This window comes from Suricata suricatta, chromosome 16 (genome assembly GCF_006229205.1).
Source record: "Suricata suricatta isolate VVHF042 chromosome 16, meerkat_22Aug2017_6uvM2_HiC, whole genome shotgun sequence".
Lineage (NCBI taxonomy): Eukaryota > Metazoa > Chordata > Mammalia > Carnivora > Herpestidae > Suricata > Suricata suricatta.
Window position 1 is genome coordinate 32613867 of NC_043715.1, and position 25514 is coordinate 32639380.

General features: G+C 55.6%; 1 protein-coding gene across 1 annotated transcript in view; it reads left to right on the top strand.

The window, feature by feature from the left end:
- Positions 1 to 25514, top strand: part of ZNF423 (zinc finger protein 423) — a 262115-nt gene that overhangs the window by 115839 nt on the left and 120762 nt on the right. The window contains exons 3-4 of the mRNA XM_029926127.1: positions 9562 to 12776; positions 19764 to 19848. Of these exons, the coding sequence (XP_029781987.1) occupies positions 9562 to 12776; positions 19764 to 19848 (3300 nt within the window). The remainder of the gene's footprint in view (positions 1 to 9561; positions 12777 to 19763; positions 19849 to 25514) is intronic.

Below are 25514 nucleotides of genomic sequence, written 5' to 3' on the forward strand. Positions count from 1 at the left end.
CTCCAGCTTCCTTGTCCTCTTCCTTCCCGGGGTGGACTCTTGATTTTCCAGGGGTTGGGCCTCTATCCCTTCCACTGTACCCCCATCTGTCCCTTTAGGAAAACCAAATATCTGCACACAGGGCTGACTATTGCTATGACCAAGGGGGTTTTTCCTTTTTTCTCTTTCAGAGTGCTTCAAAGTAGGCAAAGTGCTGGTTTAGAGCTGCAACTTTAGACAAGTGACTGATTGACAGGTTGGGCAGACAAGAGTGTAGCAACCTAAGAATGCTGAGTGTACCCCTCAGAGGACCAAGCATATGCAGCAGGCTTGACAAACATGTGCTCTGTGAAAAAAATGCCTAAAGCAGCAGCAAACTGGGATGCCTACTACCTGCTGTTCTTCATTCCTGTGCCCAGGGCAGACATCACTAATGGATTGCAGACTCATAGAGCTACAGAGACCCATTTATTTGATTCCTTCTTTCAAGAGTTGGGGAAATGAAAACACAAAGAGGGGATGTGCTTGCCTGTGGTTATACAGTGCTAGAGTCTGAAGCCAATCCTGTATGATCTCATTCTCAGTGGCCCAAGGCTCCATGCTCTGGGCTCACAGCCCCACCCTCTGGCCTCAAAATGTTACCCTCTGGCTGTGGCTTTGCCTTCTGGACGTGAGGTTCCGCCCTCTGAGTCATCTTTTTTTTTTTTTTTTTTAATGAAAGATAGCACATGTTTGCAGCTGAGTAGTTTTGTTAGCCTGTTTTCTGCTGTAGAATTTTGGGAGTCTACCAGCCTTCTTTCATCTCTGTCCTTTTGGTCCAAGCTGGCCGTGTTTCTGCAGATACAATGTTCTCAAGAACCTTGTGGGTCTCCTGCGTATGTCATGGGGATCTACTCTGTTAGATAACAGGATTCTCTGCAGATATTTTCTAGATGATCCTATCTCTACTTTTGGCTTCTACTGAGTTGGTTCCAGAGAAATTCGGACCCCCCCCCATTTCCTAGATGCTCCCTGGTTTGATGTAGGGCATCTGTGAGCCACACACTTAATCTTATCAAAGAGCCTTTCACGTGACTGAATACTCTCAGCTCTGGATTTTTCTGAGATGTTAGCACAATGTGCAGTCCGACGCTAAGTCTTCCCTCTAGAGTGCGCTTTCCTGTCAGAGAATCTCTTAATTATAATGTCTTTTGCAATCTGGGTAGGCTGAGAATTTCCAAAATTATCAATTCTTGGCTTCCTTTTTATTGAACAGCTCTGTTGATTTAGCTCTTTCTTTTCTACTATAAGCAGTAAGAGGAAAGCAGGCCATGCCTCCAACATGTTGCTTGCCGATCTCAGTTAAATATCCTTTTTTATCCATTGCGAGTTTTGCTTTCCACATAATTGTGGGACACAATTCCACCGAGCTTTCTGCCGCTATCTAATAGGGATCTCTTCCTTCCAGTTTCCAGTATCCTGTTCCTCATTTTCTTCTCAGCCTTTACCATCAGTGCCCTTGGTGCACACTCAACAGTCTGGTCCTGATGATTCAGGTTTTTTCTTCATTGTACTCCTTACTTCTTTCTATGTCGTCACCAACAGAGTCATTAACATCCCTGTTTTTATGGACAATCTTCTGAAGGCAGTGTAAGCATTTCCTGCCATGCTCCTAGAAATTCTGATGGCCGCCCCCTGTCCAATTCTAAAACCACTTCCACACTTTCAGGTATTTATTATAGCAGCACCTCTCTCTCAGTGGCAAAATCTGTATTAGTTTCTGATTGCTGCTGTAACAAATTACCATCCACTTAGTAGCTTAACACAGCAAAAATTACTTTCTTATAGTTCTTTAGGTCACAAAGCTGACATGGATCTCATGGGGTAAGGCTAAAATTATGGCGTCAGCTGGGCTGCATTCCTTTCTGGAGGCTGGAAGGGGAGAGTCTGTTTCCATGCATTTCTAGCTTTTAGAAGCTGCCCACATTACTTGGCTTGTGGCACTGCATCATCCCAACCTTCTATTTTGCCACTTTCTTCCACATTTTAAGGACTGATTGCCGATTACATGTGGCCCACCCAGATAATCCAGGATAATCTCTTTATCTTAAGGTACAGGAGCAAACTTTAATCCCATCTATAACCTTAATTCCTCCTTTGTCTTATAATGTGACATATTCATAGGTTTTGGGCAGAGGACATGGGACATTCCTGGAAGGGGGGTGGTCGTTTTTCTGCTTACCACCACCTCCTGGGTCAGCGCTGCACCCTTGTGCTAGCCTGCGTGATCTGCCTTCAAGGGAGGAAAGAGGCCAGCTACACTCATTGGTGCTTGGGCTCAGAGCCAGCCCGGCCTGCTGATCCACTTCAGGACAGGACTTTGCCTCTGTGGCAGGTGGGACTATGGAGCGTGGCTCCTCCTGGCTCTCCTTAAGCTGGTGCTGGTGCTGGTGCGTGGTGGGCCTCAGGACCAAGGGAGCCATAGGTGCTGGTGCTGGTGCGTGGTGGGCCTCAGGACCAAGGGAGCGGCTTCTGCAGTGGGTCGGGCCTGAACCAGCATTCAGGGCAGCAGAGGCAGGATAGTCTAGTGGTTAGTGAGGGAATGGTGGTGGGGGGACATCTGCCACTCCCTAGCTGTGTGTGCCTCAGTCTGCACTTATAAAGAAGGGGACAGTAACAGTTCCTGCCTCCTAGTGTGTGGAAGAATCAAACAAGAACATGCTAGCCAAGAATTTGGCTTGCAAAGAATGTTCCATAAACAGTAAGTTCTGTGGTTTTTATGAGTTTGGTCCTGCATTGGTCTGCTTTTTGCTGTGTGGCCTCAGTTTCCCATCTATGAAATGAGATGAGTGATGGTCTGTTAACCTCTTCTCGCTTCCCTCCCCTTCCCCTTGCACTAGTGTTGACTCTGCATGTGTGGATGTCATTAAGTTGAGGAATATTCTGGATGGATGGCCAGCTTTGGCACGTGGTCGGAGGTAAGGAACAGGGCAGGCACTTGGTCCTCTTGATGTCTGTGGCCCCTTGGTCCCTCAGGCCTAGTTTGAGGCTAGATTCTGTCTCTGGGGGCTGGGTCCCTGGAGACGCGGGGATGGTGAGGATGTCCCACCCAGCCTGGGAGCTCTGGCCTGGCAGCCCCTGTCTCCTCCTGGGTCTTCATGCTCTGGGATCCAGGCCCCCATGTGCCCGGGGTTTGCTGAGAGGGGAGCTCACATCACAGTTTGCTGGAAGCAGCCGGAGGAGAGGGCCTTGGGGTTTGCCCAGGGCACCCATGTGCTGCCCCAGGCTTCCAGCAGAGCCACAGCTGGGTGGAGCTGAAGTTTCCTGAGAAGAGATCAGGAACGGCCGGACGCCCCCTCAGCTGAGGTTGGGTCCTTTCAGGCCTGGAAAGACGCTTGTTTGGGTTCTGGCTGCCCCATGAGGAGTGTGGTCTGTGGTGTGACTGAGCCTGTTCAGATGTCTTCCCACTCTTACCACCTCGGGCTCTGGGAACATCGATCTGGAATCCTAGGACACCCAGGCTGCTCTGTGCCCGCTGCGGCCGGGCCTCTTCATCAACCAGGGTGGAGCAGACCCTTTTCTCTGGCCAGAGACCCCCTTCAGATCGCAGCACAGCACCGTGGTGTCTTCCACGCCCTATGGTCTCTGCTCGAACAACAGGGTTTTTGGACTCTGCCCCAAGGTCTTCCTTTTCAGTTCTTTTCCTGGAGGAGGAAACCTGCTGGCCAGGTGACTTCACTTTAGCATTGGGAGTCAGGAGACTCCTGCCTCATTTGCTTAGTGCCCTTTGAGCATTTCATTTGGACACATCTGTGCTCACGGCAGACATCACCAATTGATTTCAGCACTCATTTCTTCTGAGCCCAGAAACGGCCTTATAATCCTTCTAAACTCAGTACTCTAGGCAACCGCTTCCTATTTATCATCTCTGGAAGTTCCCTTTTGTCTCTGGACCTTTAATACCCTACAAGATTGGCATAAATGTTTCCCGAGTCTGCGTTCCCATTTCTCCGAGCTGTAGAAGGGTCACGACGATTCTCATTCCTGTTTCTTCACATGGAAGCACCCGGGAGGCTGCCCTTGGAGGACCGTAGAACTTAGTCCAGTGGGGAACCTGCCTCCTTGGCAATTTTCATTTTCCTAAGGAAATTGGGTAGTGGTGAGGAAACCTTCTGTGGCTTCATAAAGAATAGAACTTTTTGTGGCTCTCATGGAGGGAATCTGGGTGGTCAGAGTCTTGTCCAAAATGACCTTTAGATTCATCCTGAAGGGACCTTGGAGATCAAAATTCCAGCTTCCCATATTATAGCAGAGGGAGCTGAGGCCTAGAATTTTCTGGACTCTCTGCCCTGCTTCCTTTCTTCTGGCCCCAACACATTCTCCCCCAGAACGCTTGCTTGCTGGACATCTGCCTTCTTTCCTGGTGTGGAATATCTGGTCATTTTCATCCACTTGGATGGCTCTCTCTAGCCCAGGAATGTCCTAGAAACCTGGAGCTGCTGGGTATCCGTCCTTCCCCCTTCCTGTCCACAGCAGGGTACCTCCCAGGGCTCTTTTCAGAACCATTCATTCCTCTTGCAGACTTTGGTAGCAGGGCTCGCTTCTTCCTTCCTCCCCGCCGCAGTAGGAAGGCCCCCCTTTCTGCTCACTCGTGTGACCTGTGGGCCAGTCACTGTCCCCCTTCTGTCCAGGCACTTCCTTGGCAGCCATGGCCTGATTCTCTGTGACCAGAGGAGCCCTGCGGCCGAGGCTCCCAGCCACCCCGGGCGGCAGTCGCTCTGCTCTGCCAGTCACAGAGTGCGCCTGCGGACTTGACCCAGCGCGGCGGCCACGTGAGCTTGGGGTCCACCCTGTGCTTTCTGCCGCTGACGTGTCCTGAAGCCCAGTTAATGTTCTTTCTGCCACCTACTTGAATTTTTATTGAAATTTCTCCCCTCTTTTATGCTTGTTTTGGTTCCCTTCCTGCAGCAGACAGCAAAAGCCTCACATAACCCATTTCCTACCAGGCCTTTTGCAGGATTAGTCATTTTTAAATGACTTTAATCTCCATTTTGCAAGTGATCTTTCTACTCATTTTGTCATATTACTTTGTACTCATTCTAGGGGAGGGGAAGACGAGGGCCTGCATTAGTCACTGCCTTTCCCACTTGATCTTCTTCTGTGACAGTGCCCCCTCCCAAACTGAGAAGCGGTGGGAAGTTGAGGGTGAAGGCTGTGACTCAGAGCCAGGCTAACTGGGATCGAATCCTGGCCCTCCTGCCAGCCAGCTGTGTGGCACTGGCAAGTTACTCAGCCTCTCTGGGCCTGTTTTCTCCCCTGTGAATGGAGATAACAGTGCCCATCCAATTGGGCTGTTGGGAGAATTGAATGTGTTAACACGTGCAAGGCTCTTAGAAGAATGCCCAGCCATAGGGAAGTCCAGACGAGCATTTACTTGGAAATCAAAAGGTAGCAGGTTGAACTGGACTTTCCTTGCACCTCCTTTCTCCCTGAGTTCTGAAACATTCAAGCTGCAGGGGCTCTTGAGACCTCCTGGGCCCTGTTTCTGCACCCCGTCCCTTTGTGCACATCCGCCAGAGAGTGTGCTGTGCTGGCCTCACGTGTGTGGTGTGTGCACGCCTGCGAGGGGAGTGGTACCGCTGTGGGGGAGGGAGCCCTCATCCTCTGCCGGCATCCCTGCCCTACATCCTGGGTGCTCCGGCCCCGGCAGCTCCCTAGCCTGCTCCTAGAGCATGAAGCTGAGCACCCCCAAAGCAAAGTGTACTTGCAGGGGTGGGCTGGCAGCAGCCAGGGTTCAATGTCTTTAGAACAAAAGGCTTTCAACAGTGCGGTCTGAAGTTGAGACTATATGTCAACATGCACGCTTCCCCCAATTGGGCCTTTTCAGTGTAAGAGGCCTTATTGTCGTTTCCCTTTAGATGATTATAATCTCAGCAGTCGCTGAGTTTGTTGCTCCCAGAATAATGCGCTTTGCTTTAGTTTTGAAACTTGTTTGCAGAAAAAGAAATTGCAGAAAAAGAAAGCCAACCGGGCAGCCCGGCAATGGGCCTTGGGGACGGTGGCGCCGGCCAGGTTGATCTACCACGGGGTGACTAGATCCCGTACTGTCGGGAGGCGTGGCGCCCTGGCCAGACACCACTGGGGCCTCTGGTCATGTGACCGAGGGCAAGGTACGCACCTCTCTGGGCCTCAGCTTCCTCATCTCAAAAATGGGTTGACACCGCTGGTCGAGAGGATGGAATGAGATTAACCGAGGCCAGAGAAGCCCTGATCACGGTGTTGGCACCCTCGGCATGCGCAGGACACGTAGCTACTGACACCATTAGCACTCGAGGTACTAATTAGTGCTAATTATTATTATTGGCCAAATACTGCTTTTGTTTCCCGGCTTCGCTGAAGTTTAATTTGCATGCCATAAACTTAACTTGTTTTAAGTGAGCAGTTAGCAGCTCAGTAGAGCTGTGCAGCGCTCGCTGCAGTCTGGTTTTAGGGCATTTCCGTGATCTTACAACGAAGCCTCCTGCCCCTCTGCAGTCAGTCATTCCTGCTCCCTGCCCCAGCCTCAGGCAGCCGCGAACCTGCTCTCTGTCTCTCCAGATGTGCCTTTGCTGGACATTTCACATAAGTGCCTTTTCTTTTGCTTTTTTTTAACAGTTAAATTTTATTTTTTTATTTTTAAAAATAGTTTGAAGAGTTTATTTGTTTGAGAGAGAGAGTGCACCCCAGCAGAGGAGGGCCAGGGGGGTGGGAGAGAGAGAGTGCGCGTGAGCGAGCGCGAATCCTAAGCAGGCTCCGTGCTGTCAGCACAGAGCCAGATGCAGGGCTTCCTGTCACGAACTGTGAGATCATGACTTGAGCCAAAATCAAAAGGCAGATGCTTAACGGACTGAGCCATGCAGGCGCCGCAGATAGAGCTTTTTCACATGAATTTTTCTCATCTGTTTCTCACGATGATTCTCTTTTTTCACAACTGGAAACTGAGTCTGCGAGGTGAAGAGGAATTCTCTGGGGCTGATGACTAAGTGGAGGAGAGGGGCTTTGAGTGCAGGGGCTCTGCTCTAGTTCTCTGCTAGGGCGGGGCAGCGGGGGGGCGTGGCAGAGAGACACATCCAAACTGGATCTTTTGGGCAAAGCATCTTCCTTGTCTCACTTACCCTTGAGCTGACCTGGGTTCAAGCCTGTGTCCTCCACTCATCAGCCCTACAAGCACCTGTACCTCTCTGATCTCTGGGGAGCCCCTCCCTGAACGCAGAAAGCGGGGCTGCTATCAGGGAGGGCTCAAAGGAGATCCAGCCTGTGACTTTCTCCCCTATGCAGGGGCAGTCTTCTCTAAGTGACCTGAGGACACCCATCCACACCCATGTCCTGGGCAAGGGGCCTGCTTGTGGGCGGTTGTGGTGCCGTCACTCCTGGGGGAGGTCTCTGTGGCTGTGCCTTAGTTTCCTTGCCTGTGCCACGGGAGGGGCCCTGGCTCCCGTCTCAGCGGTGACTGTGAGAAAAGCACTTAGCAGCGCACCAGGCACACAGGAAGGGCTCTGTGACAGCTTGAATATGTCTGAGCTAAGACATCAAAATAATAAAAAGCCAGTTGAGCCTGGCCAGGGGGCGGGGGCCCAGCAGGTCTCCCAGCTGCCCCAGCCCCAGCCATCTCCTCCCTTGGGTCCCTTTGTCTGTGCCCCGCGGAGCCCAGCTGGCAAGAGCTGGGAATCACCAGGCAGGGGCCCAGGGCATCTCCCACCGGGTCTAATCGGTGGAGCCGTGGCAGCGGTGCATCCTTCCCTTCCGGTCCGAAGGGCCCTGTAATGGGAAGCCCCCAGGGGAGCAGGCGCCCACACCCCAGGAGGACGTTCTGGGAGGCTCCCTGTGCCGGGCTGGGCGTCAGAGGTGGAGAGGCTGCCGGGAGGTATGGGACTCGGGGCTGCGAGCTTTGGAGAGAGCCTCATCCTCCCTGGCAGAGCTTTGCCGTCACGGCTGGCTGGGGTCAGGCAGATCTTCACACGGTCAGGGGCAGGGCCAGGGGCCAGGGTGGACATCGGGGAGGTGGGTGGGGTCTAGGAGCAGGCTCAGAGCCAGCCCTCAGGGACCCCTGAAGACCCTGCAGCTGGGCTTACTATCTTCAGTCTTGGGGTTGGTCTGGGAGAGCAGAGGCGGCTGTGAGAGCCTGGGGTTCTGGGACCCTTGGCCGGGGCCATGCCTGTGGCTGCAGCGAGTGTGACCATGTGTGAGCGTACGTGTCTGCAGGTGAGTGAGCGTGTGTGTCATGAGTGAGTATGTGCGAGCTGTAGGGGGGAGCGTGTGTGAACGGATGTGTGTGTGCGGAGCGTGGTGCCTGTCTGACTGTATGTGTGTGTGTGTGTGTGTGTGTGTGTTATGTGTCCTGCACCTGGGAGTGCAGGCCCCCTGTTCTCCCCTTCCGGAGGATCTGGGCCGCCTCCGGCCCAGACTTTCTGCTTTACGTCTGTGAGGCTTTTTCTGGACACTAAGCTGTGCTGGCGGGGGCAGTGGTTTATTTCCTCGGGGTTACAAGAGCAAGGTCAGTGCAGCCGAATCTGAGCTTTTGTTTGCCTCTCCCCTGCCCGTAGCAGCCTGCGGTCCGTTTCATTCATTATTAAGTTTTAAATCCACCTGATGCGAAACTTGAGCCGAGGAACTTGCTCCCTGCTTGGGCTGGCTCGGTCCACCCCCCACCAAGGCTCGGGGAACTTCACTGGCTGTTTACGGTGTCCTGTGTACGTTTGTTTTTCCAGAAACGGCCAGCCCCTAGTTTCTTTGGTTTTCCTCTGAGGCTCGACGGGGCCAGGGGAGGCCGGGGAGGGTGGGCATGTGGTCATCTATAAGAAAGAGGATGGCCTCCCTGCCTGCCAAGGTGGGCTTAAGGGCCCATTGGACTCCGAGCTCTGGGACCATCTGGGCCCCTAATTGCCCCACATCAGGCCATCTCCCGGACGCTGGGAACAGAGCAAGCACCCCCACCTTAGGATGGTTTGTGCTGGACGCCCCGCAGATCCTTCTCAAGTGCCTTTTGCTTATTCCTGCTTGTGCTGCTGGGTCTGATGCCATGTGCCCGTGACTTGGGCCTCATAAGTCTGTCTGCTCCCTGAAGCAGCAGACCCAGCTCCCTCCCCACATGTAGTGAAGCAGCATTCAATAAGGTGCATTTTATTTTCTTGCAAGGCTTTGCCTTTGCCCCTGAGGACAAGTGGAATTTCCCACCAGAACTAGGGGCTGGAGGGGGAGTCAATCCCCAGGTCTTGATCAGGTGAGGACTTGCAGGCTGTATCCCTGAGGCCCATCAGGAAGTGCCTGGGACCTCACCTCCTGTCGGGGGGTGGTGGTATGGTATCCAGCGAGGCCCAGGCAGGTGTTGCTGAGGAGAAAGGCCTGTTCCTACTGTATCCTGCCACCCCTCCCCGCCGGCTGACCAACGGCCCTCGGGTCCACTTGCTTCCGGGGCCCCCCACCCCGCCCCCCGGACTCCCTCCCCTGCAGCCGTTGGCCAGCTGCACAGCCTCAGCCCACGAGCTGTCGAGAAGCTGGCTCTGTCCTTGTTTCTCGGCGGCCCTGGGAATTGCCTCTAATCTCCTTTCCGCCTTCCCCCTGCAGATGGTGACGATGACCCGCAACTCTCCTGGGTGGCCTCATCTCCCTCCAGCAAGGATGTTGCATCACCCACGCAGATGATCGGAGATGGGTGTGACCTTGGCCTGGGCGAGGAGGAAGGGGGCACGGGCCTGCCGTACCCTTGCCAGTTCTGCGACAAGTCCTTCATCCGCCTGAGCTACTTGAAGAGGCACGAGCAGATCCACAGCGACAAGCTGCCGTTCAAGTGCACCTACTGCAGCCGCCTCTTCAAGCACAAGAGGAGCCGGGACCGGCACATCAAGCTGCACACGGGCGACAAGAAGTACCACTGCCACGAGTGCGAGGCGGCCTTCTCCCGCAGCGACCACCTCAAGATCCACCTGAAGACCCACAGCTCCAGCAAGCCCTTCAAGTGCACCGTGTGCAAGCGCGGCTTCTCCTCCACCAGCTCGCTGCAGAGCCACATGCAGGCGCACAAGAAGAACAAGGAGCACCTGGCCAAGTCGGAGAAGGAGGCCAAGAAGGACGACTTCATGTGCGACTACTGCGAGGACACCTTCAGCCAGACCGAGGAGCTGGAGAAGCACGTGCTCACCCGCCACCCCCAGCTCTCCGAGAAGGCCGACCTGCAGTGCATCCACTGCCCCGAGGTCTTCGTCGACGAGAACGCGCTGCTCACCCACATCCACCAAGCCCACGCCAACCAGAAACACAAGTGCCCCATGTGCCCCGAACAGTTCTCCTCGGTGGAGGGCGTCTACTGCCACCTGGACAGCCACCGGCAGCCCGACTCCAGCAACCACAGCATCAGCCCCGACCCCGTGCTGGGCAGCGTGGCCTCCATGAGCAGCGCCACGCCAGACTCCAGCGCCTCCGTGGAGCGCGGCTCCACGCCGGACTCCACCTTGAAGCCGCTGCGGGGCCAGAAGAAGATGCGGGATGATGGGCAGGGCTGGTCCAAGGTGGTCTACAGCTGCCCCTACTGCTCCAAGCGGGACTTTAACAGCCTGGCCGTGCTGGAGATCCACCTGAAGACCATCCACGCGGACAAGCCCCAGCAGAGCCACACATGCCAGATCTGCCTGGACTCCATGCCCACCCTGTACAACCTCAATGAGCACGTGCGCAAGCTGCACAAGAACCACGCCTACCCCGTGATGCAGTTCGGCAACATCTCCGCCTTCCATTGCAACTATTGTCCCGAGATGTTTGCCGACATCAACAGCCTGCAGGAGCACATCCGTGTCTCCCACTGTGGCCCCAGCGTCAACCCGCCCGACGGCAATAACGCCTTCTTCTGCAACCAGTGCTCCATGGGCTTCCTTACCGAGTCCTCCCTCACGGAGCACATCCAGCAGGCCCACTGCGGCGTCGGCAGCGCCAAGCTGGAGTCCCCGGTCGTGCAGCCCGCACAGTCCTTCATGGAGGTCTACTCCTGTCCTTACTGCACCAACTCGCCCATTTTCGGCTCCATCCTGAAGCTCACCAAGCACATCAAGGAGAACCACAAGAACATCCCGCTCGCCCACAGCAAGAAGTCCAAGGCGGAGCAGAGCCCGGTCTCGTCCGACGTGGAGGTGTCTTCCCCGAAGCGGCAGCGGCTCTCGGCCAGCGCCAACTCCATCTCCAACGGCGAGTATCCCTGTAACCAGTGCGACCTCAAGTTCTCCAACTTCGAGAGCTTCCAGACCCACCTGAAGCTGCACCTGGAGCTGTTGCTGCGGAAGCAGGCGTGCCCCCAGTGCAAAGAGGACTTTGACTCCCAGGAGTCCCTCCTGCAGCACCTGACGGTGCACTACATGACCACGTCGACCCACTACGTGTGCGAGAGCTGCGACAAGCAGTTCTCCTCCGTGGACGACCTGCAGAAGCACCTGCTGGACATGCACACGTTCGTGCTCTACCACTGCACCCTGTGCCAGGAGGTCTTCGACTCCAAGGTGTCCATCCAGGTGCACCTGGCGGTGAAGCACAGCAACGAGAAAAAGATGTACCGCTGCACGGCCTGCAACTGGGACTTCCGCAAGGAGGCCGACCTGCAGGTGCACGTCAAACACAGCCACCTGGGCAACCCGGCCAAGGCGCACAAGTGCATCTTCTGCGGGGAGACCTTTAGCACCGAGGTGGAGCTGCAGTGCCACATCACCACGCACAGCAAGAAGTACAACTGCAAGTTCTGCAGCAAGGCCTTCCACGCCATCATCCTGCTGGAGAAGCACCTGCGGGAGAAGCACTGTGTGTTCGACGCGGCCCCCGAGAATGGCACGGCCAACGGGGTGCCCCCCGCCACCGGCAAGAAGGCCGAGCCGGCCGACCTGCAGGGCATGCTGCTTAAGAACCCCGAGGCGCCCAACAGTCACGAGGCCAGCGAGGACGACGTGGACGCGTCGGAGCCCATGTACGGCTGCGACATCTGCGGGGCGGCCTACACCATGGAGGTCCTGCTGCAGAACCACAGGCTGCGGGACCACAACATCCGGCCCGGGGAGGACGACGGCTCGCGCAAGAAGGCTGAGTTCATCAAGGGCAGCCACAAGTGCAACGTGTGCTCGCGGACTTTCTTCTCGGAGAACGGGCTCCGGGAGCACCTGCAGACGCACCGGGGCCCTGCCAAGCACTACATGTGCCCCATCTGCGGCGAACGCTTCCCCTCCCTGCTGACGCTCACCGAGCACAAGGTGACCCACAGCAAGAGCCTGGACACAGGCACCTGTCGCATCTGCAAGATGCCCCTGCAGAGCGAGGAGGAGTTTATCGAGCACTGTCAGATGCACCCCGACCTGCGCAACTCGCTCACGGGCTTCCGCTGCGTGGTGTGCATGCAGACGGTCACCTCCACGCTGGAGCTCAAGATCCACGGAACCTTCCACATGCAGAAGCTGGCGGGTAGCTCGGCCGCGTCCTCCCCCAACGGCCAGGGGCTGCAGAAGCTCTACAAGTGTGCCCTGTGCCTCAAGGAGTTCCGCAGCAAGCAGGACCTGGTGAAGCTCGATGTCAACGGGCTTCCCTACGGCCTCTGTGCCGGCTGCATGGCCCGCAGCGCCAATGGACAGGTGGGCGGCCTGGCCCCGCCTGAGCCCGCCGACCGGCCCTGCACCGGCCTCCGCTGTCCCGAGTGCAGTGTCAAGTTCGAGAGTGCCGAGGACCTGGAGAGCCACATGCAGGTGGACCACCGCGACCTCACGCCAGAGACCAGTGGGCCCCGGAAAGGCGCCCAGACGTCGCCAGTGCCCCGGGTAAGAGGCTGCCCCTGCTCCTCGGGGCACCCCCTGAGCTCTGTGTCTCCTGGTGTCATTCCCTTTAGCAGCCCGGGCATATCCGCTCTGCGGGAGACTCCGAGGCTGTCCCTGGGGTTGCCATTTCCCTTTCAGGGTGTGACATGGCAGTCGTTATTTCTTTCTCCTGGCCTCGTTTGTCAAGTGCTCGTCTGTAAGAGGGGAATGACACCTGGCCTGGACTTCACGGGATTGCTTTCAGAGACCCATGGTGTCATATGGGTAGAGGGCCTGATGCGCTGACTGACACGCAGCAAACGCCCCTTCCTTGATGGCTGTCGTCTTTCTTACAGATCTGAGGTAGACTCGTTCACTTGCTTGCTGAGGCTCCTTGGGCAAGTCCCTTTGCTCTCTGGGCTTTAGATTGAGGAATCTTTAGGTAATCCATACAGCTGACATCCACACGCAGGGCTCAGGACCTGCACTCAGTTAGGGCCTGATCATGTGGGCCGTGATCACCAGCCGATAGGACGTCATCAACAGCACATCATTGTAGTTAGTGCTCCTGCTGGTGCATGGCATTCCCTGGGAATGGATCCAGTTACTGTTCTCATTAATGACTGACTGCTTCATTCATTCATTCATTCATTCATTCATTCATTCATTCATTCATTCATTCATCAGATTTGTCCTGGGCACCCAGTATGTGCCTGGTAGTCAAGGAGAGTCAGAAATGGATCCTAACCTTGGGGGCTTCCAGGTTAGGGGAGGCCACAGGCCCCTAACGAGTAGGATTCAGTGAGGCAGGGGATGTTCAGGCTCCGGGAGGGTCTACATGGGCTCTGGGTGCCAAGGCCAAGGGGCACCTGATGGTGGGCCCAGAGCCTGCCTGGCTCTTGGATGTCTGACGGTCAGGCCCGGGGATTCCCGCTGAGTCTGTTGTCTGTTTCCAGACTGAGGAGGTGCCAAGCGGGTCTCGGGAGTGCCTTTCCCTCGAGGGACGCTGCTGGCGCCATGGGCGGGAAGGTGGAATTTGGGGAAGGACCACCTGCTGCTGGGAGACAGGGATGTCGCTGAGGGGGTTTCATGGTGGGGTCAGAGCTGGGGTTGGAGCTGGCTGCTGGGACTCTGGGTCAAAGCTGGGGTAGGAGCTGGCTGCTGGGACTCTGGGATTTTGAGGGTGAGAAGAGGGAAGGGGGACGGGAGGAGAGTCGAAGGAGAATCTGCAGTGGAAGGGACGAGCTCGAGGCCTGCTCGCCCAGCTGCCCACTGAGGCCCAACAGGCCGATGGCCTGTCCCCGTTCCCCCGGCTGGAGAGAGAAACACCTGACTGAGGCAGAGCGGAGCGTTCTGCTGGGGGCGGAGGCCTGTTGTCAAAGGTCGCCTTTTTGGGCCTGTAACACCTCACCCTCTCAAGGCCTTTGGACTGAGCCAGGTCTCTGGAGAAGGGTCCCCTAGGTCATCCCTCAGATGACCCAGGCATCAGCCCTGGTCACCACTGCTCAGCTCTGCTCAGCCTTGGCTTGCTGGCTGGCCAGTATGGGTGGACAGGGGAGCCTTCGGGCCCTGGAATCAGATGGGCTGGGTTAAAATCTCCCTCCTCCAGGACTCCCCAGGGATTTGGTCTCTCCAGGCCTCTGTCTTCTCCTGGAAAGCCAGAGAGTAATAATAATAGCAGTAGTAACAGGGTCTATCTCCAGAGCTGACATCACCTGGGTGGCAGTGGGCGGGCCATTCTGGGTTTTTTGTTGTTTGTTTGTTTGTTTTGTGTATTTACTTTGAGAGAGAAAGCAAGCAGGGGAGGGGCAGAGAGAGAGAGAGAGAGAGAGAGTGGGAGAGAGAATCCCAAGCAGGCTCCATGCTCTCAGCACAGAACCCGATGCAGGGCTTGATCTCACGAAGTGTGAGATCATGACCTGAGCTGAAACCAGGAGTCCAAGGCTTAACTGACTGAGCTACTTAGGTGCCCCCCCATTGTGGGTTTTTAAGGCGCTTCTGCTCTGATGGCCCCTCATCTGTTGTCAACTATCATGGTGATTTCCTGTGCTGACCTCCGCGTTTTGCCCTGAGGTCTAACGGAGCAGAAGTTCTAGACACACAGTGAACATCACTATTTCTCCCATTTATAAGCACAGCTCCCGTTTATGGAGGGATAAGGATCATATCTTAACTGTGACACTATCTTTACAGACGAAGAAACGGAGACACAGAACGGTTTGCCCTTAGGCCCCACGTTTCAAGAGGCAGAGGAAGGATTTGAACCCAGGTAGTGTGGTGCCACAGCTGACGTCTTGACCCACATTCTGCCTAGCACCTCTGGAGCCCACCCTGGTTGCAGGCTGGGGTGGAGTCCAGGGGGTTGGTCACGCCTCTCATTCAGAACATGGGACAGTGTGGCAGGGCTGGGGCCCTGTATGCCCTCCTTCCAGGTGCCCCCAGCTCCTTCCTGCCCTTCCACACTGCCCACTGCGGCGCTGGGGCTCCTGACCGCCCCAGGCCTGCCTCTGGAGCCCACCCCCCCGAGCCTTGGGCTGGTGGAGTCTCCCCCTCCCCAGTCTGCGCTCTGGATTACACATTGCTGCCACTTCATAAAGCCCCTACTGTGTGGGCAAAGGCTCTTATACCATGACAACAACCTGGGAGCCTTGCCGTGACCTCTGTTTTGGCAAAGGTGGTATCCAGGCTCAGAAGGGTGGGACCAGAGACTCAGGCACACACAGCTGTGCATGGCAGCTCAGGGATTCACGCCCGAGGGGGCTTGTTTTCTGGGAGCCCCGACAGGCCTTCCTGTCCCCGTCCCAGGCCTGGCGAGAGAAAAGAGGGGCAGACAATCATATCTAGAGACTGGGGCAGATGGGCCATTTGCAGAAAGGAGCTAGACAAAGCCTGGAACGTCCCCAGTGAAGGCCCAGCCTCTGGGGCCTTGCCCCCTGCCTGGGCATGCCTGGGGGGCAGGGGCCCAGCTGTCTGTTTGCCCACCCTCCCTCCCCCAGGACTCACGTATGTAAGAGCAGACTCTGGGGGCTGCACAAGAGCTTGGGGGCTGGCAGGCTGGGACCCTCGGGAGTGTATCCATAGCAACCAGTTCTCGGAGGACTGGGTTCCTGTGGGGCCGAGGCTGCTGTTGGCTGGAGCGTGAAGCGTTGAGGTTCCCTCCCCCCACCCCTGCCCGTGCTCTGCTTACAGCTAATAACAACATCACCTCAGCTCTGGGCCAGTGTGGGCAGACCTCAGCCTTCCATCAACTCCCCCGGTCCTCACAGTGCCACGCAGGGCAGACTGGGTGCTCTCAGACTGGTTAGAGGCCTTGGCGAGGCCACAGTAGCTCTCTGTCCCCTAGCCCAGGACTGTTGAGTGTGTTCTGGGAAACAGCTGAGAAAGGGCTGCTCGGACAGGGGCTCAGAGGCAGCCCTCCCAGTCCCCTCGTCCAGTAGTGCAGGGCTCTGGCCAAGTAGTTTAGCCTCTTCAAACTCCACTCCAAGTGGGGTCTCATGGAGTGATTGTGAGTCTTCCAAGTAAAAAGAGCCTGCACATAGTAGGCGCTCAGTAAATGTGAGCTGCTATTACAGTCATGGAAATTCAGTAGCTGTGGGCTGTCTTTCCTCTCTCCCTCGCTTCTCAACTACTGTGTCTGCTGGTCTCGAGCGTGTTCTCCCTCTACCCAGGGCTCCTCTCTGAGGTTGCTGGGGGCTGCACATGGGCAGGAGGCCCTGGCCACAGGCCCAGGAACACCATGGGCGGGACCCTGGGGAAGGGGCTTATGGCAGAGCAGGTGCTTTGAACGCCAAGTTCTGTCTTTCTGTAATTGTGTCTCCTGGTGGGGGCTGAAGCTCCAGAGGAGGAGGGGGTCTCTGGAGGATCGAGAAGGGGAGACAGCCCAAGAGGAGACGTAGGGTGAGGACAAGGCCCGGTCAAGGTTGCAGTGAGAGGGAGGCAGAGTGAGAGCGTCCTCACCTATTTGTGCCTAAACTCATGTTCCACTGACAGGGACGACCAGAGGGCACTGGCCACATACGTGCCTGCTGCCCTGGGCGTTGGGCACCCACGGCCTTGCACGCAGGGCCAGGAGGGCCGTCTTTGTGTGTGGGGGCCTCAGGGTATAATACACCTGCTTAGTGAACGTGGGTGCTGGTGAACCTGTGTGTGTGGCAAAGTGTGGATGCAGGTGTGGGCACTTGGGGGTCTACACGTGTGTCCGCTAGGGTATGTATTGGGGGAGGGGGCCTGTGCGTGTGCTTGTGTCACAGCTACTGTGCAGCTGTGGGCACATTTGGGCACGATGGATCCAGTGAGAGCTGAAAGCCTTCGTGTCCCGGGATAAGTTTGCATTCATCAACCTGTGTGAACTTGTGGTCCATGAGGATGCCTCCGCTGCTCTGAGGGCATTGTGCCCATGTGTCTGTGTTGCAGGTAGCAGGTTGCAGGGGGTGGGGGGCTGGGGGTCTTGTGTGTTGACAGTGAGTTGGGGCGAGGAAGTGGACCCATATCCGTGTGTGTCCTCATGGGCGTGTCCATGCCCATGCCTGTGCATGTGTGCACGTGCACTCACCCAGGCTCTGTGGTCAGTAACGTCCCCTCCATTGGGAATCCCCTGGAGCCTTTTCCCCATCAGGAGGAACCTGGTTCTCGCATAGTCGTTTTCCTGCCGCAGACGGGTGGCCACATGGAGGAGCACTGGGGTAGCTTCTCATCCTGCCCACTTCATTCACCTGCTCCCAGGAGGAACAATCAGAATCACTTTGATCGAGGCTACTCCTCTGCTCTGGTCTGGCCTGGCCATGGCTGTGGCCTTCATGGACTTCCAGCCGGCAGGCCTGCCCTGACTGAGCTTCCTTGGTTTGGAGCTTCCTGGGTGCGCCTCCTTCTTGTATTGAGCTCTTCCTTCTCCCCCCACTTGCTGTCTGACGGCAAGAGGACCAGGAACACAAGAGGGAAGGAATGAATGATTTTGACAATGGAGAGACCCAAGATCATTGCACTCCATGGTCACAGACATGGAGTTGAGCTGAGATGGGGGCTTTGGGACTGTGTCCCGCAGACCTCAGGCCCCGCAGTCTCTTCTGGCCTGAAATGTCTCCTCTGTCTGTCATGAGGCCACAATCCCCAGCCCTGTCCTACTTCCTGGCATTCCCATGCAAAATGCATGCCTCTGGGCCACTGTTCTGAGCCCTTAGGTCTTCTGAAACACTGGGGAAAGGGTCCTATCAGTGGGTTCTGGAAGCTGAGCGAGGACCCTGCCTCTGGAACCGAAGCTCCCGGCACCAGCTAGGACAATTGTTTCTTCATTGATTTGTGTCACAAGCATTTGCTCAGGACCAATAACAATTGTAATAAAAGTTAAGTAATTATTAGACACTCCCTCTAGGCCAGGCCCTGTCCTGGGTGGTAAAGATCCAGGATACAGAAGGCCTCTTTGGTCTCTTTGCTCCTTCTACCCTAGGAAAGTGCTTTGCAACATGATATTTGCAACTTGGCTCATTTGTTCAACAAATGCTTCCCATGTATTTCGTCTCTGCTGGACGTGGGATCTCACAGGTGGACAAAGCGCTTCCTGGCCCTCTGGGTGCTCACGATGCAGTGGGGGCGCAAACAAGTCAATTAGCCATGACAAATCTGTGTGCCGATTAACTAGATGCTTTAAGCATAAGCTCAGGGGCCTAGGGAGCCCCTGAAATCCTGGGGTGGGAAGAGGAGGCTTCTCAGCAGAGGTGACCTTTGAACGGAGTCCTTAGGATGGAAAGGGTCCTCCCAATGGAGGAGAGAGTGTGGCAAAGCCCTGGTGGTAGGACCAGGCCCTTGAGAGAAGCTGCAGCTGTGGTCGGAGCCACCCTGGGGGCTGAGGCAGGTGAGCCCCCTGGTGGTTCATCCTGGCTGCCTGGTTGAGGGTGGGGCCTGAGTGTTCCACCAAGAAATCCAAAGCCCTGTCCCCTTTTCCAGAGGTCAGGGGAAGTCCCGTCATCCCAGAGCTGAAGTGGTCTTCAGAAAGCTTGGATATTTTGGATCCCAATACCAGCCTGCCCCCTTCATAAAAACCCAGAGCCCCAGACTTTCCCCTCCACAGGCAATACCACTCCTGTCCAGAGGGGGCTATTTTCATGATCACCCACCCAGGCTTAGTTGTTGAGAATGAGCTGCAGTCTTTGGAATGGGTCTCCAAGAAGCTCCCAAGCTTCTAATGGTCTCCATTTCCCTCCTTCCACCTCCTAAAGGCAGCTGGTATTAGCTTCTTGCGGGTGGAGGCCCACTGTGGAATCACCAGCAGCCTCGTGTGCCTCGGGCAAGTGAGGAATTCTCCAGTTACTTCTCAGCCCCAGGACTGGCAGGAACAGCATCCCCTGCTCAGCCATGTGGCCCTTAGGGTGGGGAAAGAGAAAGAATAGTTGGATGGGTGAAAAGATAGATATATGGTTGGTTAGGTGAGTGAGTGGGTGAATGGGTAGACAGAGGATAGGTAGAGGGAGGTAGGAGAAGACGGAAGGATGAATAAATGGAGGGCGGATAAATGAATGGGTGGATGGGTAGGTGTGTATATGTAGATGGCTGGTAAGATAGGTAGGTGGATTGATGGGTAGATAGATATGTGTGGTGTATGTGTGTGTGTGTGTGTGTGTGTGTGTGTGTGTGTGTGTGTGTAGACAGTGGGTAGGTAGATGGGTGAATGATGGATAGATGGATGGATGGGTGGATGGATTTGAGCATGCTCCAAGAAGGGCAGCTTCCCTCACCTTCCTTTCCAGGGTTATACTGTGTGCTCTTACCTTGGGATGGTGACTCCCATCATGGCAATTTCCCAAGACATACAGAGGAGCAGCTCCCTTGGAATGCAGCCTAGTCCCCTGCCCCAGGCTGGGGAGCTGGATTTGGAGGCTGGTGGGAAGAGAACGGCCAAGAGAGACCTGGGAGGGGACCAGAGCCATTCTGGAAACTCCTGAACCTCCAGGCACTTTTGCTTTCTGCTCTTTTCCACTTCCTGACTATCTAATTCCTTTCTTTTTGGCTTCCAAACAGAAAAAGACATACCAGTGCATCAAGTGCCAGATGACCTTTGAGAACGAGAGAGAGATCCAAATCCATGTTGCCAACCACATGATTGGTAAGACAGCGTTTCGTCCCACCCATCTGGGACCCTCATCGGGCTTTGAAGTTTGTGGTCCCAATCATCATTTCGCTGCTTTTAGGGCAAAAGATGGAGTCACTGCTGCCGTTTCTGAGACATTTCAAATGGGAGTAAAACGTAAGAGCTGGAGCTCTATTCACATTACAATCAAACTTCTGACAATCTCTTCCATTTCCCAGCATAAATTTCCCTCCAATTCTGAAATGAAGTGCTTTCCAGTTGTCAAGCACTCAGGGGCAATTATGCTTCAATTTCATATGTCATGACATTAAATAGATTTAACTGCTCACATTTCCTCACTAAACGTGGTGAATTCCTTAGGCACATTGTCAAAACAGAGTGCTTACAAAGTTCTTTCACTGCTTTTCCTATTCTTCAAGTGGTTTTGGACTTTGGAAAATTCAGCCTTTCCGGAAGGGAAACTTTCAATGCACCTCAGTGTGGTCCCCTCTTGGCCCAAGGTGGGAGGGAAGTTGTGATTGTGAGAGGTCTTACCTGCCGCTGTATGGGGATGGGTGTGGTCTTGCCGGCAGCCGGGGATGCCCTCCCCGTAAGAGGGAGCAGGGCTGGGTTTCTGGTGAGCGTGGAGCTGGCCGGGGGAGTGGAGGATTAAGGGCTTCGGGAGCTTCTGGAATCCTGGTGCCCTGGGTCTTTGGTGGACGTAAGATCACCTTCTCCAAGACCCTTGCAGTCTGAGAAGCGAGGCTTCACGCATATATTGGGTGTCCTGACCCCTTACTTCCTGTGACATTTTTTTATTATAGTCTTAGAAACAGCCATGCCGACCTAGTACTGTTTGACAAAACTCTTAATTGCATGCATTCAAAAACACTCATTAACTGTGCCGCTCAATGAATTCTCAGGAACTGAGCACAACTGTGTAACCAACACCCAGCCGAGGACGCAGACCATTTCTGCATCCCAGAATCCCCCTCCTGGCCCCTCCAGCCTCTCCCCCCTCCAACAAAATGTTTTCACCATCCTGATGTCGATGGCACAGGGCTTTTTGGGGCCCATTTTACACGTTTTATAAATGAGAGCCTATTGTCTCTGCTCATTCGTGTCGGGTGCCTTTCCTTCATGCACGTTAGTGCCTGTAGTTGGCCACTGCGCCTTCTCACTGGTGTACAGTATTCTGTCGTGTGAACACATCACCATTTATGTGGTCTATTCTACGCTTATTTTTCTTCTTTCTTTTCTTTTTGAGATAGAGAGAGAGAGAGCATGCATACACAAGCATGAATGGGGAGGGACAGAAGGAAAGGGAGACAGAGAATCCCATGCAGGTTCCACACCCAGAATGGAGCCAGATACACGGCTCAATCCCACAACTGTGAGGTCATGACTTAAGCCAAAATCAAGAGATGGACGCTTAACCGACCCAGTCACCCAGGTGCCCCTTGACTATTCTATTCTTTTTTTTTTAATTAAAAATATTTTTTACATTTATTTATTTTTGAGAGACAGAGAAAGACAGAGCACAAGTCAGGGAGGGGCAGAGAGAGAGAGAAGGAGACACAGAATCGGAACACAGGCTCCAGGCTCTGAGCCATCAATATAGAGCCGGATGCAGGGCTCGAACTCACAAACCATGAGATCATGACCTGAGCCAAAGTCAGACGCTTAACTGACTGAGCCACCCAGGCACCCCTTGTCTATTCTATTCCCGATGGGCATCTTGGTCATTTTCATTCTGGAGCCGTTTCACATAGCGTGCTGCTGTGGGCGTCGTTAGTGTATGGGTTTTGGTGAACACGTGCATGTGATTTTAACGGGAGTATTGGTAGGGCTGGAAGTGGTGGGTTGTAGGATACGAGTTGGTTCACCTTCCGTAGATATGGGCTAGATTTCCCAGGCAGTTGTATGGAATTATGCTCCCGCGGGCCATGTATGAGAATTCTCCACGGCCCTGCCACCATCCACATTCTCCGCAAAAAGAGTGACCGCCCAGCTGCTTCTCAAGTGAAGCCGTGCACGGAGAGGATGGTGCCCTGGTCCCCAGCGAGCTGCAGCCGTGGCCACGCCGTGAGTTTGGGGGCCCAGTGCCCCAGCGATTCGGGGTGGTTCCCCTGAAGGCGCTGGCCCTGACTGTGTGTGGTGGGGCTCTCCCAGCGGTGAGGGGACACGAGGAGCTGACGAGGGGCAGGTAAGGCCCTGGGAGCTCAGCCTGACAGGGTGATTGGTGGCTTTTTAATTTCTTCTGTTTGAAAGCCCCCTGCGGAAGTAGAAGAAGGAAACTAGGCTGTCAGTCACTGGCTGCTGAGAGCGCTTTCATGGGAGTGTCAAGGAGGTAAAGATGAAGATATCTAAAAATGTTTGCTTTTGTAGCAGGTGTTAATGTGTGCGCCTGTTTGTAAGCACGAAGGGCGAGAGCCTGGCTAATTGGACCGCAGTGATTTCAAAGGTGCTTCCCCCCACCCTCCACCTTTCCTTCTGTGCTGAGTCTGGAGGCTGTGTGTCCTCAGGTGGAAGGCGAGGTGGGGGTGCTCCTAACTAGAAGGTGGGCAGTGGTAAGGGGGGGTTGAGGGGCACCCAGGTCTTTGTGTGAGCAGAGCGATGGGCTCCAAAGAGAGGCAGTCCCGTCTGGTGGCTGGACAGGGCCCCTCACCTGAGCTGGCTCTGCGGTGCTGCGAGCTGGCCTGCTTCCCAGGACACGTGGGGAGCAGGCAGCAAAGAGCTGTTGGTCTCTGAGCCTGGGAATCCGAGTGAGACGTTCATATATTTGCAGAATGGCACTGTGCAGGGCTGCCTTGTGAGGTGTGGGCGGGGGCCCCGATGTGAGACCTGCCTCTGGTGGCAGGGTGGCCCCTCCTCTTGCTCTGACCTGTCCTCCCCACCCGCTTGCCCTCCCCAGGCCTCAACCCCATCTATCAAAGAACACTGACTGAGCACCTGCTGCACGTCAAGTGTTGGGGTGGCCCCTCAGGTGGTAAAGGGGGGAGGGGCACGGTTCCTGCCCGCAGAGACCTTACGGCACCCCACGGGAGACCCCGCAGCGCACACATCATGCAGTGAAGGGAGGGCTCACTGGGTGAGGGCGCTATGGCAGCCATGCACTGAGTCCCACCACCTGGCAGGCACTCACCCTTCATCTCACAGAGGAGCTTTCATGACTTACCTGCGTTCTTCCAGAGAGGAAGTAGCAGAACCAGGGTCTGAATACAGCTGGGCCCTCTCCACTGTGTGTGGCTTCCTGCCAGGGTCTGTGGTGGGAGAGACCCAGCACTGCCCTCAGGTCCCCTGCCCGCAGGGGAAGCTGACGGCATCTGGGTGCAGAGAGGTTGATGAGAACCGAGATCAGAGAACAAGGACCATTGGATCCAAAGAGGCCTGTCAGAAAGGCCTGGATGTTGAAGGATGAAGAAGAGTTTTCTCTATGGCAGACCCGTCCCTGGCAGAGGGAACAGCCTTGACAAGGAAGAACAGTCACCAGAGGACAAAGGCCTTGGAGGGCTCAGCTGAAGGAGATCCTTGAAGGATGAGCTATAGGACCGAAAAGGTGGAGAGCGGTGTCTGTGGGAGCACTGTGGGGTGAGCAAGGCTCAGAGGCAGGAGTAGAGGAGGGAGTTTGAGGGCTGGAGGAGCCCGACCTGGCTGGGTTGGAGGCATCTCATGTGATAGCACTATGGGCAGTGAGGGCGGGGAGGTAGCTTTGGGCCAAGCCAGAGAGGGCCTTGAATGCCAGGTTAAGGGATTTGGGTTTGGACTTGACCCTGAGGACCAGGATCTGAATCTGGGGGTCCCTTGGCCCTTGGCTGATGTTTTATTGGGCTTCTCTTGGAAAATCAGAAGAGGTGGCAGCCAGGGCTCTGAATTCCCATGTGGCACAGCTGATAAGCTCGGCAGCAGCTAGGATCGTGTGTTCCCAGGCCCCATGGCCCTACCCATCCTTATTATATTTTAGGGCGCTTTTTCATTTGTGTCCCCAGCCTCGTCCCTGTAGGCAGCTGAATGTGTGACATTGAGCTTAGGCACTAGGGAGCCATCGAAGGTTTTGGAGCAGAGAATGGCCCGGATGTCGCTGAGAGCTTTAGGGAGATTCATTAATCCAGCTGCAGTGTTGAGGGGGAAGATGATGGAAGGGAACAGAGACCCGTCTGGTCTGGTCCAAAGGAGACGGGTTGAGGCTGGGAGAGAAAAGAGGAAGGAGGTGAAAGAACTGAGATTTGGTTTGGGGAAGGTGGCAGGGGGCAACGGTGAGAGACATGAGTGGAAGAGTGGTAGGCACCGGAGCCCCAGCTGGGGCTGGCTCCGAAGTTCCAGTCAAAACTGTTGGGGCCCAGTGTCCCTGTGGACAGCTTCCTGTGCTAAATATCCCGAGGCCAGAGTGTATGCCTGGAACTGCTGGGGTAAAAGCCCCGCTTATTAGTGGCACCAACGGGACTCGGCGGGTACAAGTTGCACTGTTCAGCCTGGTGGCCTTCGCATAAACTCGGGGCACTGGGGGGTCTGAGGCCAGCCTCCCCAGGGGACCCTGCCTACTGGAGGCCTCCCCTGGGGGGATGCTAAACTGGCCTTTTTATAGCGGGGGGCCTCTTCGTGGCTTTGCAGCCTCCAGACCCTGGCAGTTATGATGACTCAGGGACACGTCTCCTTGGAAACACTTTCCCGGCACCCTCTCCCGGCTGCCGCTGGTGAGGGAGTGATTTGGAGCTGATAGAAAGGCAAGGGTTTTTTGAAACCTTTTCAGCAACAGGGTCTCCTTTGAAATCCCCCAACCCCCAATCCCCACAAGGAATGAGGCCCCCTTCTCTGGGCTTCCCCCAACTTTTGAAATGGTTTTAGATGCCCCCTCCCCCAACAGGCACATCAAAAACTTGGAGCGGGCCACAGCCCCGTTCTGCGGTCTCCTGTAGGGACGGCCTGGCCCAGCCCAGCCGCCCTTGCCCCTCATCCACTGCCCCCACATCTGGAAGGGTGCCCCCCTCCCTGAAAATGGCTCTACAGGAGGCCCCCGCTTGGGCTTTCTGTGGCTTGGCTCAGAGGGCCCTTCCAGTGGCTGGGAAGGGAGGAGTGCCTACCTCTGTGCGTTGAACATGTGTGCACGAAGCGTGCACGGCCCTCCTGTGGCACCTGAGGCCTCAGACCCCAAGGAGGCCGATTTGCCAGGGCAGCCTGCCCTCCTCTCAACTGCTTGTGGGTGTCTCTCCTCTCAGTTCCTGCCTGGTGCAGCTGGATAAGGGGTCTGAGAACTTGTCCTTGAAATAACGAACTTGCTCTGACCCAGTTCGGCCCTAAGGGAGTGACTCAGCCTCCAGGTCCTGGTGTCCTTACCCAGGGCGTCACAGGCCCCTGGGGGGAGCCCTGAGGAGGGTCAGGGCTGGGAAGGGACAGTCCTCAGGGAACCTTGACAGGAACATTCACCCTCTATGTCCTTGGAAATTGGTCGAGGACCCTCTGGCAGGCAGCCAGGCCAGAGCCCGGGGCCCAGTGGGGCATTAGGCATTCTGAGCCTCTGCGGGGCTGAGCTTTGTTATTGGGGGTAAAGAAATGGGGGGGGTGCATCTAGAAGATCAGCCTCTCCTACCTCCTCCTTAGGCCTTTAACATACCCCCTGAGGTGCTGGGCTGGGGTCCTTGTCCATCTTCCCTCCCTAGCCCTTCCCCTTGCTGTGGCACCTGGGGGGGGGGAGTGAGTGACTG